The following is a 16,770-nucleotide window of genomic DNA, read 5'->3' on the forward strand; positions in this document are numbered from 1 at the left end:
GCACCCTATTCCCAATCTAGCGCACTACTTTTGACTAGAGCCTTACGACCCTGGTCAAAAGTAGTGCACTTCCTAGGCTGCCATTTAGGACGCATCCTAAATGTTAACGATCAGACTGCCTTATTTTTTTTTCCATCATGCTACAGGCCCATTGGCTCCTAACGGCACCCTGTTCTGTATGGACAAAGGAAGTGCCCTATGTGGGGAATAGGGTGTTATTTGGGATACAGGAGACGTACGCTTTCTCTTTCGGAACTATCCCAGTACCATGTGGCATCAAGGGAGATGTATGGTATTAAATTATCATGCATTCATTGTCTGCGGTCCCAAATGGCATCTTATCCACTACAGAGGCCTGGTCAAAAGTAGTGCACTTTTTATAGAGTGGCATTTGGGATGCTGCCGTTGTGTTTCTAGCTAATAGAGTGGTTTGTTCCCCCTGAGCTTTTGACCATGAAGTGGTTTGGAATAGAGAACCGTAATGCCAGCCACAACCATGTTAGTGTCATAAAGCTGTGGTTTCTACACCATGAGGTTGAGGCAGGGAGTCCCAGATCCAATGGTGGGGCTGCTCTTTCCCTATTGGAAGTTTTTATATCGCTCTCTCTCTCTCCCCCCCCTCTCTCTCTCTCCGTTTCTCTCTCTCTCCGTCCCCGTCCCCCCCCCCCCCCCCGTCCCCCCCCGTCTTTGGGATAGACCTTAAACTTGTCATTGTGTCTGGGTGTGTTAAAATCCTCCGTTCAGGAAAGCAACAACGGCTTCTAGTCTACTCTGCCTAGTTACTGGTCACAAAGCAGATCTGGGCAGAACATCACGTTACTCTAGTCTTAAGGGATGTTCAGTATTCCAGTTTGTGCTAAACGTGTCCGTTTGCTTCTAAATAAGAGGTTTTTTTATAACCGATCATGTTTGTGAGGAAAGCATGTTACAACTCAACGTTAATCCAACCTCTCTAGTTCAATCAAGAATTTAGATAGTACTGATATCAACCCTGGTGGTTTTAATAGTAGTATTTCCTCCCGTGGATATTAGATGTCCAGTGCCATACATAACTTCCTAAACACCAGTATCTTTTCAAATGTTTTTGACATGGGATATCTCATGGGAGGTCTGTTTCTGAAAACGTCTGTTGTTTTTCACCCATTCATTGAAGTGTTAGTTACAAGACTGACGGAATCCTCATAATAAACTATCTTGTTAGTTTTATTATGAGGATTCCGTCAGTCTTGTAACTATCTTTGAGAAGTGCCTGGTTGCGTTTTATCTACACTCTCTTAGAATTCAGAATTAGAACCAAAAAGGATTCCGGTTCCATACCATCATGGAGTCCAAGTGTTTTCAATGTTTGGGTCTAACATATTTATCTAACCATTTTAGTTTGAACCATTTTGTTGTCTTTTGAAAAACCCATGTTTGTTCTAATCCACAACTACAGTATATTGTTGTCACCTGGACGTTTGCCATTTTGAAGTTTGATGAATATTTTGTAATGTACTGTAGTATACCGTTAGAATAAGACCCTTTCTTTTCTTCAGCCTAACGGTATCCAAAGTGTTACTGGTGTTATCTTCCTGGAATTATAAAGGAATCCATCAAAACTGTGATGTATAGAGATTTGGATACAGATCAGTAATGTATAGCATAGTCCTCTGAAAGTAACTGTTGTTATGGACAGATGTGTCCCAAATGCCACCCAATTCCCTATGTAGTGTACTACCTTTGGTGTGTGTCCTGGATCAAATGTTTCCAACTGAACTAGTACCAGTCTGGAATGGACACGGCCTTGCTAGGTATTATGGTCGATTGATTCATTGATCGACGATTGTGTTTTTAGATTTGTACTGTTCAACTGTCCTTGGTGTATTGTTTTGAATAAATTACATTTTGTCAGGCTGTGTGTGCGTCTCAAATGCCACCCTGTTCCCTACATAGAGCCCCATAGGTTCTGGTCAAAAGTAGTGCACTATATAGGGAATAGGGTGGCATTTCAGACGCACCCGGTGTATCTAGTTGAGGATGAATGGATGCCCCACACCCAATGTTGAAATAATGTTAGTTGATGGTTTTCTATATTCTCTCATGGAGGCAGGAGTAAATGAAAATGAAGCAGTGAGCTCTTCTAGGCTACTGCTTGTTGTATAACTTGACTACTGAAATGGATTATAGCCCTCATTATTCCCTAGTATACCTGATGGAGAACTCACGCATCGGAAGGACTTGGGGAATCTAGAATGAGTGGCAACTGTCACCTCTTCCTCACATACTGATTGATGCGTTATGTTTAAATCATAGAGTCAACCACCTTTCTATCTACTCCTTTTATATTTAGTGGCTTGCATCTCATTCCATGTTTTTATTTTTCATTTTTAGATAATTAATTCACTCGTTAACAACTAGGGTTGCAAAATTCTGGTTATTTTCCTGGTTGGCGTTCTGGGAAAACTTGGGAAAGTTACCGTAATTTTGAAACCTTACTAACTACAGAGTTCTGTCTATAGATGGACGGTCAGGGAGGTGTTTTTGACACACTGACTAACAACAATCGCCATCATAGCTTTACCAGTGTCGGTGTGTGACACAGACAATGTTTGTAAGTACAATAACTGTAAGGTGCAGTACGTACGAGAATCCAAACAGTCCGAGACGTTGACTATAGTTTTGCCTTTAGGTAAAGTGATCAGGGCTTATGGAACAGAGGTGCACAGCTCGGGTTTTCATTTGGCCCTGGAACTAAATTGATTAAGGAACATCATTGATTGGGTAGAGTACACACACACACACGTGTACCTGGTGGCCCAGGTCAAAATTAGATACAGATGCCCTCCAGGACCAGAGCTGTTCACCCCTGCTTTAGAGAAAGATTCTGTGTCCCAAATCAACCCTTAACCTGTATTATGACCCTTTGGCCACCAGTGCAGATCTGAGAGGATTGGATGGGTATCAGCAATATAATAATTTATTCAACTTTTATAGTGCTATTCATTATTACATAACGAATCTCAAAGTGCTTTAAAGCAACAACAGCAAAAAAGACAAGCAATTCAGAAAACAACATCATTGGTGAGATGGAAGGTCATGGTAGGGTCAGAGTTCATGGCTTGAGTGGTCATTGTACATTTACGTCATTTAGCAGACGCTCTTAACCAGAGAGACTTACAGTTTTTTAGTGAGTGCATACATTTTTCATGCTGGCCCCCCGTGGGAATCGAACCCACTACCCTGGCGTTGCAATAGCCATGCTCTGCCAACTGAGCTACACAGAGGGAGGTGGTCAAAAGGGGGAGAGCGGGCAAGGATGGTCTCTGGAGCAGGGGCAGACGGGCAGCACGGTGTCATCGAGGTGGCGCAAAACTCCACCTAGCCTATCAGAGGGTGGAGCTGTTACCATGTGGCTTGTACCTGTCCAATCCTTCCCTATCTAAACTAGGGAGTAGGGAATAAGGGGTCAAGGTTTTGGTTTAGGATTGGGCCCACTGCTTAGCGCTCCCATTCTCCGGCTACGTCCCAATTCTCTTCCCTGCTCACAAAGTGTCCACTTGGCTTGCACACTCCCTGTCATAGACTGAAAAGCATAGGATTGGTGTAAGCGTTGGCTGGAGGGAGGGGGCCGTTTCCGCCGTTGCTAAGTCCGTGCAAAATAAAGTGTGCCAGTGCAGGACGCAGCCTTCAAGCTCTCGTTGACCTTTGTAAAGGCCTGCAGTCTGCGTACCAAATGGCATCCCTTTCCCTGTATAGAGCACTACTTTCGAGCCCTGGTCTAAAGTAGTGCTCTGTGTAGGGAATAGGGTGCCATTTGGGACGCTGTCCTGCAGCCACCAGACATGGAGCTGTGGGTTTTTGCCAGAGGACCATTTTTCTATGATTATGATTATAATGACTGTACAAGGTTTGATTTACTGTTTGTGCTCAGTTATAATCCTTTTTGGTATAGGTTGTCCTAATGTTAGGTCAAGCAATAAAACAAATAAATTCTTACAAAGTGTGTCAACTGTGGTTATTGATGGATTGTTTTGAGGTGTGTGTGTGTGTCGCTGTGTGTGTGTGTGTGTGTGCGTGCGTGCGCGCGCGCGCTAGGCTGGTTGTTTCATCCTGATACCCTTCATCACCAGAACTCTGCACGGAGTCACTACAGCAGAACCTACTGGACACATGGTTTACGTCCCAAATAGCCCCCTATTCCCTATATAGTGCACTAATTTTGACCAGAACCCCGTGGGCCCGTAGTGTACTACATAGGGAATAGGGTGTAATTTGGGAACCGATCATTGTCGTCTACAGAGTTCAAGGGCTGTTGGAGCAAAAATACAACTTTCCCTTTAAACACGTTCGATCTTTTCCGGGAGGTTCCGTCGGGATTCGCCACTGCCTCCGCTCCGCTACTGCAGCCTGGTCGGGAGGAGCTGTACCAATCCACTTATTATTAGCGATATCAGAAATTATAAACAATTTGCCATATTTAAACGCAGGGAAAAGTCAGGCGTTGGATACCACCACCCTCTGCAAAATGCAGGCCATCAAATGCGTCGTGGTGGGCGATGGGTAAGACTGTGTGTGTTTAGGCTGAAAATGTGTCCTTTTTCGAGTCTGTGAGAGGGCAATTGGTGCAATAAGGGCTGGGGCGGTTTTCAGTTCGCTAGAATTCCGCTCTCTCATCAGTGCGTGAGCGTGAAATGAATGTTGAGCAATTTAATTTAAATTTTGTTAGCCTACTTTGTGATTTCATGTTATCAATGTATTTGCCAAAATTTTCGCCAGGTTTTGCACAATTAAATTATAAGGGCGGGTTGTGAAATATTCTTTCTGAAATTGAACTAAAGCTATTTGAAGGTTTCATTGAAATATAAAAACAATATCTAACTAAAGCTTCTCGGATTAACAACATTTGGAAACCCATTTGTGACGATTTTTTGTTTGTGCGAAATTGTGAAATATACATAAATATGTGCATGGTTGCAGAAATGTCGGGAGGTCTTGGCTGAGACTCAGTAAATGATGTAATGCCTTCACACCTACACATCCAGCTCCTACGAAGGCGTCGGGCTACGGATGGGCATGCGCATGGGCACCTATGCAAGATACTGTGTTTATATAGCCGTTCTACCATATACAGTGAGGGAAAAAAGTATTTGATCCCCTGCTGATTTTGTACGTTTGCCCACTGACAAAGACATGATCAGTCTATAATTTTAATGGTAGGTTTATTTGAACAGTGAGAGACAGAATAACAACAACAAAATCCAGAAAAACACATGTCAAAAATGTTATAAATTGATTTGCATTTTAATTAGGGAAATAAGTATTTGACCCCCTCTCAATCAGAAAGATTTCTGCCTCCCAGGTGTCTTTTATACAGGTAACGAGCTGAGATTAGGAGCACACTCTTAAAGGGAGTGCTCCTAATCTCAGTTTGTTACCTGTATAAAAGACACCTGTCCACAGAAGAAAGCAATCAATCAGATTCCAGACTCTCCACCATGGCCAAGACCAAAGAGCTCTCCAATGATGTCAGGGACAAGATTGTAGACCTACACAAGGCTGGAATGGGCTACAAGACCATCGCCAAGCAGCTTGGTGAGAAGGTGACAACAGTTGGTGCCATTATTCGCAAATGGAAGAAACACAAAAGAACTGTCAATCTCCCTCGGCCTGGGGCTCCATGCAAGATCTCACCTCGTGGATTTGCAATGATCATGAGAACGGTGAGGAATCAGCCCAGAACTACACGGGAGGATCTTGTCAATGATCTCAAGGCAGCTGGGACCATAGTCACCAAGAAAACAAATGGTAACACACTACGCCGTGAAGGACTGAAATCCTGCAGCGCCCGCAAGGTCCCCCTGCTCAAGAAAGCACATATACAGGCCTGTCTGAAGTTTGCCAATGAACATCTGAATGATTCAGAGGAGAACTGGGTGAAAGTGTTGTGGTCAGATGAGACCAAAATCGAGCTCTTTGGCATCAACTCAACTCACCGTGTTTGGAGGAGGAGGAATGCTGCCTATGACCCCAAGAACACCATCCCCACCGTCAAACATGGAGGTGGAAACATTATGCTTTGGGGGTATTTTTCTGCTAAGGGGACAGGACAACTTCACCGCATCAAAGGGACGATGGACGGGGCCGTGTACCGTCAAATCTTGGGTGAGAACCTCCTTCCCTCAGCCAGGGCATTGAAAATGGGTCGTGGATGGGTATTCCAGCATGACAATGACCCAAAACACACAGCCAAGGCAACAAAGGAGTGGCTCAAGAAGAAGCACATTAAGGTCCTGGAGTGGCCTAGCCAGTCTCCAGACCTTAATCCCATAGAAAATCTGTGGAGGGAGCTGAAGGTTCGAGTTGCCAAACGTCAGCCTCGAAACCTTAATGACTTGGAGAAGATCTGCAAAGAGGAGTGGGACAAAATCCCTCCTGAGATGTGTGCAAACCTGGTGGCCAACTACAAGAAACGTCTGACGTCTGTGATTGCCAACATGGGTTTTGCCACCAAGTACTAAGTCATGTTTTGCAGACAGGTCAAATACTTATTTCCCTCATTAAAATGCAAATCAATTTATAACATTTTTGACATGCGTTTTTTATAGACTGATCAGGTCTTTGTCAGTGGGCAAATGTACAAAATCAGCAGGGGATCAAATACTTTTTTCCCTCACTGTACATCTTTGAAAGACAGGTGTATTTTACTGCTGCTACATTGTGAATTGGTGCGGATGTGGTGTAGATCTTGGGTAGTGTGTGGATGTAGGGTACACAGTACTGCACTGCATAGCATAGCTAAACAGGGGTGTGGGGGGCCCTGTCTAGGATTTTGTAAAGGGATGTGCAAGAGACTCACACACACAGGTAATGATGTGAAGTGGAGTCTTCCGATAGCACGGGGCAGCCCCCCCCCCCCCCCCCCCTCTCTGTGAGTGTACAGACGTGGTGCCAAAACGGTAGCACAACAATCGACATGAAATTGCTCATATTCCTGTGTAATAACATTGTAATTACTCCAGTAACAGCAATGCATTACAATGTCCTTGTATCCTAATGCTTTCTCAACACATAGTAATGAAGGTGACGTGTTACTATAGTAACGCTGCCTGAGGAAGACTCTAGTAGTAGAAACGCAGTTGTGTGTCCTGATGGACTCGGCTGACTGCTCCCATATGTATTCTTTCTACTAAAGTAACTATAGTAACAACAGTGTTACTACAGAGGTATGAGAGCAATGTCCTGTTCTTGGTGACTCTCGAGTCTAGCTAGAATCCCGAATGGCTCCATATTCCCAATGGTCAAAAGAAGTGAACTACATTTTTTAAAATTTAACCCAGCAACGACCTGGGGAATATTCACAGAGGGGATGAATGAGGAAGCTATTGGAATACATAGTGAATAAGGAGCCATGAGGAAGCTATTGGAATACATAGTGAATAAGGAGCCATGAGGAAGCTATTGGAATACATAGTGAATAAGGAGCCATGAGGAAGCTATTGGAATACATAGTGAATAAGGAGCCATGAGGAAGCTATTGGAATACATAGTGAATAAGGAGCCATGAGGAAGCTATTGGAATACATAGTGAATAAGGAGCCATGAGGAAGCTATTGGAATACATAGTGAATAAGGAGCCATGAGGAAGCTATTGGAATACATAGTGAATAAGGAGCCATGAGGAAGCTATTGGAATACATAGTGAATAAGGAGCCATGAGGAAGCTATTGGAATACATAGTGAATAAGGAGCCATGAGGAAGCTATTGGAATACATAGTGAATAAGGAGCCATGAGGAAGCTATTGGAATACATAGTGAATAAGGAGCCATGAGGAAGCTATTGGAATACATAGTGAATAAGGAGCCATGAGGAAGCTATTGGAATACATAGTGAATAAGGAGCCATTTGGGACAGAGGCTAGCTAGGCTAGCTAACGGACCTCTCATTGGAGCTCATTTCTCTCCACCCTCTGAGAAATGACATGTTTACATCCTGGTTTGGAGGATGCACAGAGACCTCTTCAGCTAAGACTCTATCTCTCTCTCTCTCTCTCTCTCTCTCTCTCTCTCTCTCTCTCTCTCTCTCTCTCTCTCTCTCTCTCTCTCTCTCTCTGTCTCTGTCTCTGTCTCTGTCTCTGTCTCTGTCTCTCTCTCTCTCTCTCTCTCTCTCTCTCTCTCTCTCTCTCTAACTCAATTCAATTCAATTCAATTGAAAGGGCTTTATTGGCATGGGAAACATCTAGTTTGAGATGTTCCTTTTCTGTCTCTGTCCTCTCTTTCATCTCTCTCTTTCTCCTCTCTCTCTCTCCCTCTCTCAATTAAACTACATTTCAAGTTTTAATGTCACATGCACAAGTACAGTGAAATGCCTTTCTTGCAAACTCAAAACTTAACAATGCAATAATCAATAACAATGTATTACTAGAAGAATAAAAAAAAACATGAGAAATAAGAAATACACAATAAAGTAAGTAAGTAAGCATACTATATACAGGACATATTTACAAAGTCAGTTCCAATACCATATTAACAATGTGCAGGGATACTGGAGGGATGGAGGTAGATATGTATAGGGGTAAGCATACTATATACAGGGTCAGTTCAATACCATATTAACAATGTGCAGGGATACTGGTGATAGAGGTAGATATGTATAGGGGTAAGGTGACTAGGCATCAGGATTTAAGATAAACAGAGTAGCAGCAGCTTGTATGTGAGTGGGTGTGCAGGTGTGTAGAGTCAGTATAAATGTATGTGCATATTATGTGTGTGTGAGCAAATGATGGAGAGTGTGTGTGTGTGTGAGTGTGTTGGAGTGACAGTGTGTGTGAGTGTGTAAGGCCCTGTGAGTGTGCACAGAGACAGTGCAAATACTGAAATAAAAGGTCCATAAAGATACAAGGTAAACTCTGTCTTCTCTAGGTTCATCTCTCTGTAGGTGATGGCTTTGTTATGGAAGGTTTGGGAATCACTTCCTTTTAGGTGGTTGTAGAATTTAACGGCTCTTTTCTGGATTTTGATAATTAGCGGGTATCGGCCTAATTCTGCTCTGCATGCATTATTTGGTGTTTTATGTTTTACATTATTTTATGTTTTTGCAGAGTCTCAATTTGGTGTTTGTCCCATTTTGTGAATTCTTGGTTGGTGAGCGGACCCCAGACCTCACAATCATATAAAGGGCAATCGGTTCTATAACTGATTCAAGTATTTTTTAGCCAGATCCTAATTGGGATGTCGAATTCTATGTTCCCTTTTAATGGCATAGAAGGCCCTTCTTGCTTTGTCTCTCAGATCGTTCACAGCTTTGTGGAAGTTACCTGTGGCGCTGATGTTTAGGCCGAGGTATGTATCGTTTTTTGTGTGCTCTAGGGCAACGGTGTCTAGATGGAATTTGTATTTGTGGTCCTGGCAACTGGACCTTTTTTGGAACACCATTATTTTTGTCTTGCTGAGATTTACTGTCAAGGCCCAGGTCTGACAGTATCTGTGCAAAAGATCTAGGTGCTGCTGTAGGCCCTCCTTGTTTGGGGACAGAAGCACCAGATCATCAGCAAACAGTAGACATTTGACTTCAGATTCTAGTAGGGTGAGGCCGGATTCTGCACTGTTCTAGTGCCCTTACCAATTCATTGATATACACAGTGCCTTGGGAAATTATTCAGACCCCTTGACTTTTTTCACATTTTGTTACGTTACAGCCTTCTTCTAAAATTGATTAAATATCTATTTTTAGCAATCTACACACAATACCCCATAATGACAAAGCGAAAACTGGTTTTTAGAAATTTTTGCAAATGTATTTAAAGAAACAAAAATAAATACCTTATTTGCACAACTATTCAGACCCTTTGCTATGAAACTCGAAATTGAGCTCCGGTGCATCCTGTTTCCATTGATAATCCTTGAGATGTTTCTACAACTTGATTGGAGTCCACCTGTGGTAAATTCAATTGATTGGACATGATTTGGAAAGGCACACACCTGTCTATATAAGGTCACAAAGGTGACAGTGCATGTCAGAGCAAAAACCAAGCCATGAGGTTGAAGAAATTGTCCGATAGAGCTCCGAGACAGGATTGTGTCGAGCCACAGATCTGGGGAAGGGTACCAAAACATTTCTGCAGCATTGAAGGTCCCCAAGAACAAAGTGGCCTCCATCATTCTTTAATGGAAGACGTTTGGAACCATCAAGACTCTTCCTAGAGCTGGCCGCCCGGCCAAACTGAGCAATCAGGGAAGAAGGGCCTTGGTCAGGGAGGTGACCAAGAACCCAATGGTCACTCTGACAGAGCTCTAGAGTTCCTCTGTGGAGATGGGAGAACATTCCAGAAGGACAACCATCTCTGCAGCACTCCACCAATCAGGCCTTTATGGTTGAGTGGCCAGATGGAAGCCACTCCTCAGTAAAAGGCACATGACAGCCCGCATGGAGTTTGCGAAAAGGCACCCAAAGCACTCTGACCATGAGAAACAAGATTCTCTGGTCTGATGAAACCAAGATTGAACTCTTTTGCCTGAATGCCAAGCGTCACGTCTGGAGGAAACCTGGCACCATCCCTACGGTGAAGCATGGTGGTGGCAGCATCATGCTGTGGGGATGTTTTTCAGCGGCAAGGACTGGGAGACTAGTCAGGATAGAGGGAAAACTGAACGGAGCAAAGTACAGAGAGATCCTTGATGAAAACCTTCTCCAGAGCACTCAAGACAGACTGGGGCGAAGGTTCACCTTCCAACAGGACAATGACCCTAAGCACACAGCCAAGACAATGCAGGAGTGGCCTTGGGACAAGTCTCTGAATGTCCTTGAGTGGCCCAGCCAGAGCCCGGACTTGAACCCGATCGAACATCTCTGAAGAGACCTGAAAATAGCTGTGCAATGACGCTCCCCATCCAACCTGACAGAGCTTGAGAGGATCTGCAGAGAAGAATGGGAGAAACTCCCCAAATACAGGTGTGCCAAGCTTGTAGCATCATACCCAAGAAGACTCGACGCTGCCAAAGGTGCTTCGACAAAGTACTGAGTAAAGGGTCTGAATACTTATGTAAATGTGATATTTAATCAATTTTAGAATAAGGCTGTAACGTAACAAAATGTGGAAAAGTCAAGGGGTCTGAATACTTTCCGAAGGCGCTGTATGTTGAAGAGGGTGGGGCTCAAGCTGCATCCCTGTCTCATCCCACGGCCCTGTGGAAAGACATGTATGTGTTTTTTGCTCATTTTAACTGCACCCTTGTTGTTTGTGTACATGGGTTGTATAATGTCATATGTTTTCCCCCCCAACAGCGCTTTCCATTCCGTTTGTTTGTCTCTCTCTCTCTCTCTCTCTCTCTCTCTCTCTCTCTCTCTCTCTCTCTCTCTCTCTCTCTCTCTCTGTCTCTCTCTCTCTCTCTCTCTCTCTCTGTCTCTCTCTCTCTCTCTCTCTCTCTCTCTCTCTCTCTCTCTGTCTCTCTCTCTCTCTCTTTCTCTCTCTCTCTCTCTCTCTCTCTCTCTCTCTCTCTCTCTCTCTCTCTTCTTTTTATCTCCCTCTCTCTTTCCCTTCCTCCGCCTTCTGTCCATCTCTCTCTCTGCTGTCCATTATCAGCCCTCCCCACTCTTCCTGTTTCTCCCACATCCCTTCTTCCTTCTGTCCATCATCTCTGCTGTCATAGTGTGTGTGTGATGCATGTGAGTGTGTGTTGCTCTCTTCTCTGAAAGCTTCCACTGTGTGTCCCTGTCCGGCGGGTGATAAGAGAGGATAGGAGTGGAGGATAGGAGTGGAGGATAGGAGTGGAGGATAGGAGTGGATCAGTGTGTGGGGGGAGGGCTGCAGTCTGCCAATGTGCCAAAAGTCTATGTAGGACAGTGTTTGTGTTCTCACACACACACACACACACACACACACACACACACACACACACTGCCAAACAACCATACACAGCCACACACAGTCAAATCAAGCTACTGTAAATGCAACTTAACCAGTTCAGCACATCCTATAGCCCTGTGCATCAGGATAATCCTTAACCAGCCAAGCACATCCTATAGCCCTGTGCATCAGGATAATACTTAACCAGTTCAGCACATCCTATAGCCCTGTGCATCAGGATAATACTTAACCAGTTCAGCACATCCTATAGCCCTGTGCATCAGGATAATACTTAACCAGTTCAGCACATCCTATAGCCCTGTGCATCAGGATAATACTTAACCAGTTCAGCACATCCTATAGCCCTGTGCATCAGGATAATCCTTAACCAGTTCAGCACATCCTATAGCCCTGTGCATCAGGATAATACTTAACCAGTTCAGCACATCCTATAGCCCTGTGCATCAGGATAATACTTAACCAGTTCAGCACATCCTATAGCCCTGTGCATCAGGATAATACTTAACCAGTTCAGCACATCCTATAGCCCTGTACATCAGGATAATACTTAACCAGTTCAGCACATCCTATAGCCCTGTGCATCAGGATAATACTTAACCAGTTCAGCACATCCTATAGCCCTGTGCATCAGGATAATACTTAACCAGTTCAGCACATCCTATAGCCCTGTGCATCAGGATAATACTTAACCAGTTCAGCACATCCTATAGCCCTGTGCATCAGGATAATACTTAACCAGCCAAGCACAACCTATAGCATTTATTTATTGATTTGATAACTCTCTCTCTCTCAATTCAAAGGGCTTTATTGGCATGGGAAACAAATGTTTACATTGCCAAAGCAAGTGAAATAGATAATAAACATAAGTGAAATAACTAACTCTCTCTCTCTCTCTCTCTCTCTCTCTCTCTCTCTCTCTCTCTCTCTCTCTCTCTCTCTCTCTCTCTCTCTCTTTGTCTCTCAGAGCGGTGGGAAAGACATGCCTTCTCATCAGCTATACCACCAATGCCTTCCCTGGAGAATATATCCCCACAGTGTGAGTATCATAACATGAAGCTTCACTACAATGATGGTGTGTGTGTGTGTGCATGCATTTGTGTGTGTGTGTGTGTACTTCTCTGAACAATATTCTCCCCCTCTTGCACTCTCAGGTTTGACAACTACTCTGCCAATGTGATGGTAGATGGGAAACCAGTGAATCTGGGACTGTGGGATACTGCAGGACAGGAGGACTACGACAGGCTCAGACCACTGTCCTATCCACAGACGGTAACACCCACACACACACTCCCATCCCTCATACAGTATCACTCATACACATTCCACGTCCTCCATCTTGTGTCTTCCTGGGTCTGCCTAATTCATTCTCTCATACAGTATCACTCATACACATTCCACGTCCTCCATCTTGTGTCTTCCTGGGTCTGCCTAATTCATTCTCTCATACAGTATCACTCATACACATTCCACGTCCTCCATCTTGTGTCTTCCTGGGTCTGCCTAATTCATTCTCTCATACAGTATCACTCATACACATTCCACGTCCTCCATCTTGTGTCTGTCTTCCTGGGTCTGCCTAATTCATTCTCTCATACAGTATCACTCATACACATTCCACGTCCTCCATCTTGTGTCTGTCTTCCTGGGTCTGCCTAATTCATTCTCTCATACAGTATCACTCATACACATTCCACGTCCTCCATCTTGTGTCTTCCTGGGTCTGCCTAATTCATTCTCTCATACAGTATCACTCATACACATTCCACGTCCTCCATCTTGTGTCTTCCTGGGTCTGCCTAATTCATTCTCTCATACAGTATCACTCATACACATTCCACGTCCTCCATCTTGTGTCTTCCTGGGTCTGCCTAATTCATTCTCTCATACAGTATCACTCATACACATTCCACGTCCTCCATCTTGTGTCTGTCTTCCTGGGTCTGCCTAATTCATTCTCTCATACAGTATCACTCATACACATTCCACGTCCTCCATCTTGTGTCTTCCTGGGTCTGCCTAATTCATTCTCCACACAGTTTCCTGTTATTCCACTGTGTTGTCCTCATTACCTCCCCAGCAGCGGCTCCGTCTGACACACTGCTCCCTGCCTGCCTGCTGCTTCACAGGAAATGATTAGAGGGGCTATTTTAGCGTTCCACACATCCAGCCAGATAGGGGGGATAGTAATCTAATAGTCACACCAGTGACAGGCCAACCACCAGGATTACTGAGTGGTGTTGTTATAACACACTTTAATACGACTAGGTGGAAAATCTGTCGATGTGCCCTTGAGCAAGGCACTTAACCCTAATTGCTCCTGTAAGTCCCTCTGTAAGGTTACTGTGCCTGCTCTGAAGGCCAACAGACCCTGTAGTGGCTAAATGTTCCAATGTAATTGTCCCAATACAATTTCCCATTCTAATCCTTTAGACACAATGAAGAGGGGTGAAATCTTAGTATTGACGCATACAAATCCAATGTCCAGAGTTTGATTCAAGTTGAAAAATAAGAATACATTTATTTGTCATTCTTCTGGATACATAAATGCATTTATTCTGATAAAAAACAAACAGCATGGTCTGGTATGGTCAAAAGACTGTGTGCTGCCATTCCAGCCACTCCCAGTAGGCCTTGGAGCGTGTATGCCTTTTAACTGTATTCTCCACTGGCCTGTAGAGGGGGTACACACACTTGACAGGGGATTAATGGCAAACACACATACAACAGAAATGCATCATGAATTGGAAACATGCAAATATACAATATGACCTATTTGGCTCCTACAGAACCTTTAGTCTCTTCAACTGCTGTCCTTTCTGTACAGAGCCTAGAGAGTCACCGAGTCACAGAAATCACAACGCATTTTCTTCATGCAGTGTTTCTTGTTTAATGAGCCTGTTTAATACATGTCTGTTTCTGTGCATTGTCCCCACAGGACGTGTTCTTGACATGTTTCTCTCTGGTGAGTCCTGCCTCCTTTGAGAACGTCAGAGCTAAGGTGAGTGTCTTTATCACTCTGCTAAATAATAATAATGGTAATATCACTAATATTGTCAGCATCACATTTACAGTATACATCTGTTCATTCATGTCGCTGTTTGGGCTAACTCCACAACCTCTGTCCGCATATTGGCCTTTTAAGACCTTACGACCTTATGACCCTTTGACCTTAATGATGTTAACCCTCTGAACCTCTCTGTGACCTTTAACAGTGGTACCCGGAAGTGCGCCACCACTGCCCCAACACCCCCATCATCCTGGTGGGCACCAAGCTGGACCTGAGGGACGACAAGGACACCGTGGAGAGGCTGAGGGACAAGAAGTTGTCCCCCATCACCTACCCTCAGGGCCTGGCCATGGCACGGGAGATAGGTGGGTGTCTGTGGAGGGTGGGTGGGTGGAAGGGGGGTGGTGTGTGTTTTAGTTTGAGAAAGAGCGAGGATGTAGTGTGTCTGAATGTTTTTTGCCAGCTTCTTTGAGCGCTAGTGTTCGCCTGTGGCTGAACTCACCTATTTTTGAGTCCAGGTTTCTGACTGACCAATTGGATGTGTGTTCGTCCTCATCCCCTTCTCTGATTGGCTGTCTCCTGTCCCCCACAGGTGCGGTGAAGTACCTGGAGTGCTCAGCCCTGACCCAGAGGGGGCTGAAGACCGTTTTCGACGAGGCCATCCGGGCCGTCCTGTGCCCGCCGCCCATCAAAAAGAGGCGCAAGAAGTGCACCCTCTTCTGAGAGAAGAGGGGGGCGAGGAGGAGGGGGGTCTGCAAGAAACTGAATCTACTGTTTTACAGAAAGTGTTGCTAATCGATGGCTGTCAGTGTCTCAAATGGCACCCTATTTCCCCTTTGCCACTGGCCAAAAGTAGTGCACTAGGTAGGGAATAGGGTGTTGTTTTATAAGGTAGCAGGAGTGCACTAGGTAGAGAATATGCAACCTTCACAGATACAGGTTGTTGACACAGGAGTGGGTAGAACTTGAAAGGGAGTGTCCCAAATGGCACCCGATTCCTTAAATAGTGCACTTCTTTTGACCAGGGCCTGTTGGGAATAGGGTGACATTCGGGACATTGACTAAGGCACAATTAATTGAACTCCACTTTTAGGACTTTTACATCCATTCTGTGTGACCTATGCCTTAAATCAATTGGGTAAATTCAGCGGGTCAGTGTCTCAGAGAGAGGTCATTCTAGATGGGGATGGAAGAACAACCATAATGGGTTGTAAATCTGCTACTATCCTGATCAGCTAAGCTTCTTTCCTTTATAAGACCCAATACAGAACTCACACACACAGGTGATTTTACTGGCCAGGTCAGGTCACATGGTCAGGAACAACTCTTACCCATAATAACTGGCCTCTGTGTCCAATGTGAAAGAAGATGAATCCTCAAGAAAGGGGCCCAAAACAAATATGATTTGTTTCCTTAAAACGTGTTATTTTATTTATTTGTATTTATTTTATGTTTTTTTTTTTTTATGTTTTAGTTTCTTCATGTCTTGCAAGTGCAAACCAAAATTGTAGTCATTGATAAAAGCTCCCTGCCGTCTTGAACGTTCCACTCTTAACGTTAATGTATCTACTGATGGGAACTCTCCTACCTGGGGATCAGGGCCCGGATTCACAAAGCCTCTCAGAGTAGGAGTACTGATCTAGGATCTGGTCCCCCCTGCCCATACAATCTCAGTCATTATAATGTAAAATACTAAACTGATCCCAGATCAGCGCTCTTATCTCCGAGACTCTTGAGACATACAGGCCAAAGGAATGATCTTCCAGCCAGGATGCCAGTTTGCACAGAACAACGAGACCTTGTTCCGTCCTTCCTTTGTCCCTGCTTGGCAGTTATTCAGCGTCAGTTTAACTGCTCCATTTGAAACCCACTAAAGGGGAAAAGGTTGACAATGTGCCATAGCGAAGACTGTTTTTTTT

The 16,770-nt window shown here is 44.3% G+C and overlaps 1 protein-coding gene across 1 annotated transcript; it reads left to right on the forward strand.

Annotated features, from left to right (window-relative positions):
* The first annotated feature begins 4,471 nt into the window (after positions 1-4,471).
* Positions 4,472-15,588, forward strand: LOC311104478 (ras-related C3 botulinum toxin substrate 3-like). The gene is made up of 6 exons (XM_084146327.1): positions 4,472-4,539; positions 12,809-12,880; positions 12,996-13,113; positions 14,780-14,842; positions 15,057-15,216; positions 15,444-15,588. The coding sequence occupies exons 1-6, from the start codon at positions 4,505-4,507 to the stop codon at positions 15,572-15,574; spliced, it is 579 nt and encodes a 192-aa protein (XP_084002453.1). The 5' UTR covers positions 4,472-4,504; the 3' UTR covers positions 15,575-15,588.
* Positions 15,589-16,770: the final 1,182 nt, after the last annotated feature.

Source organism: Coregonus lavaretus, assembly GCF_964263955.1.
Source record: "Coregonus lavaretus genome assembly, chromosome: 28".
NCBI lineage: Eukaryota > Metazoa > Chordata > Actinopteri > Salmoniformes > Salmonidae > Coregonus > Coregonus lavaretus.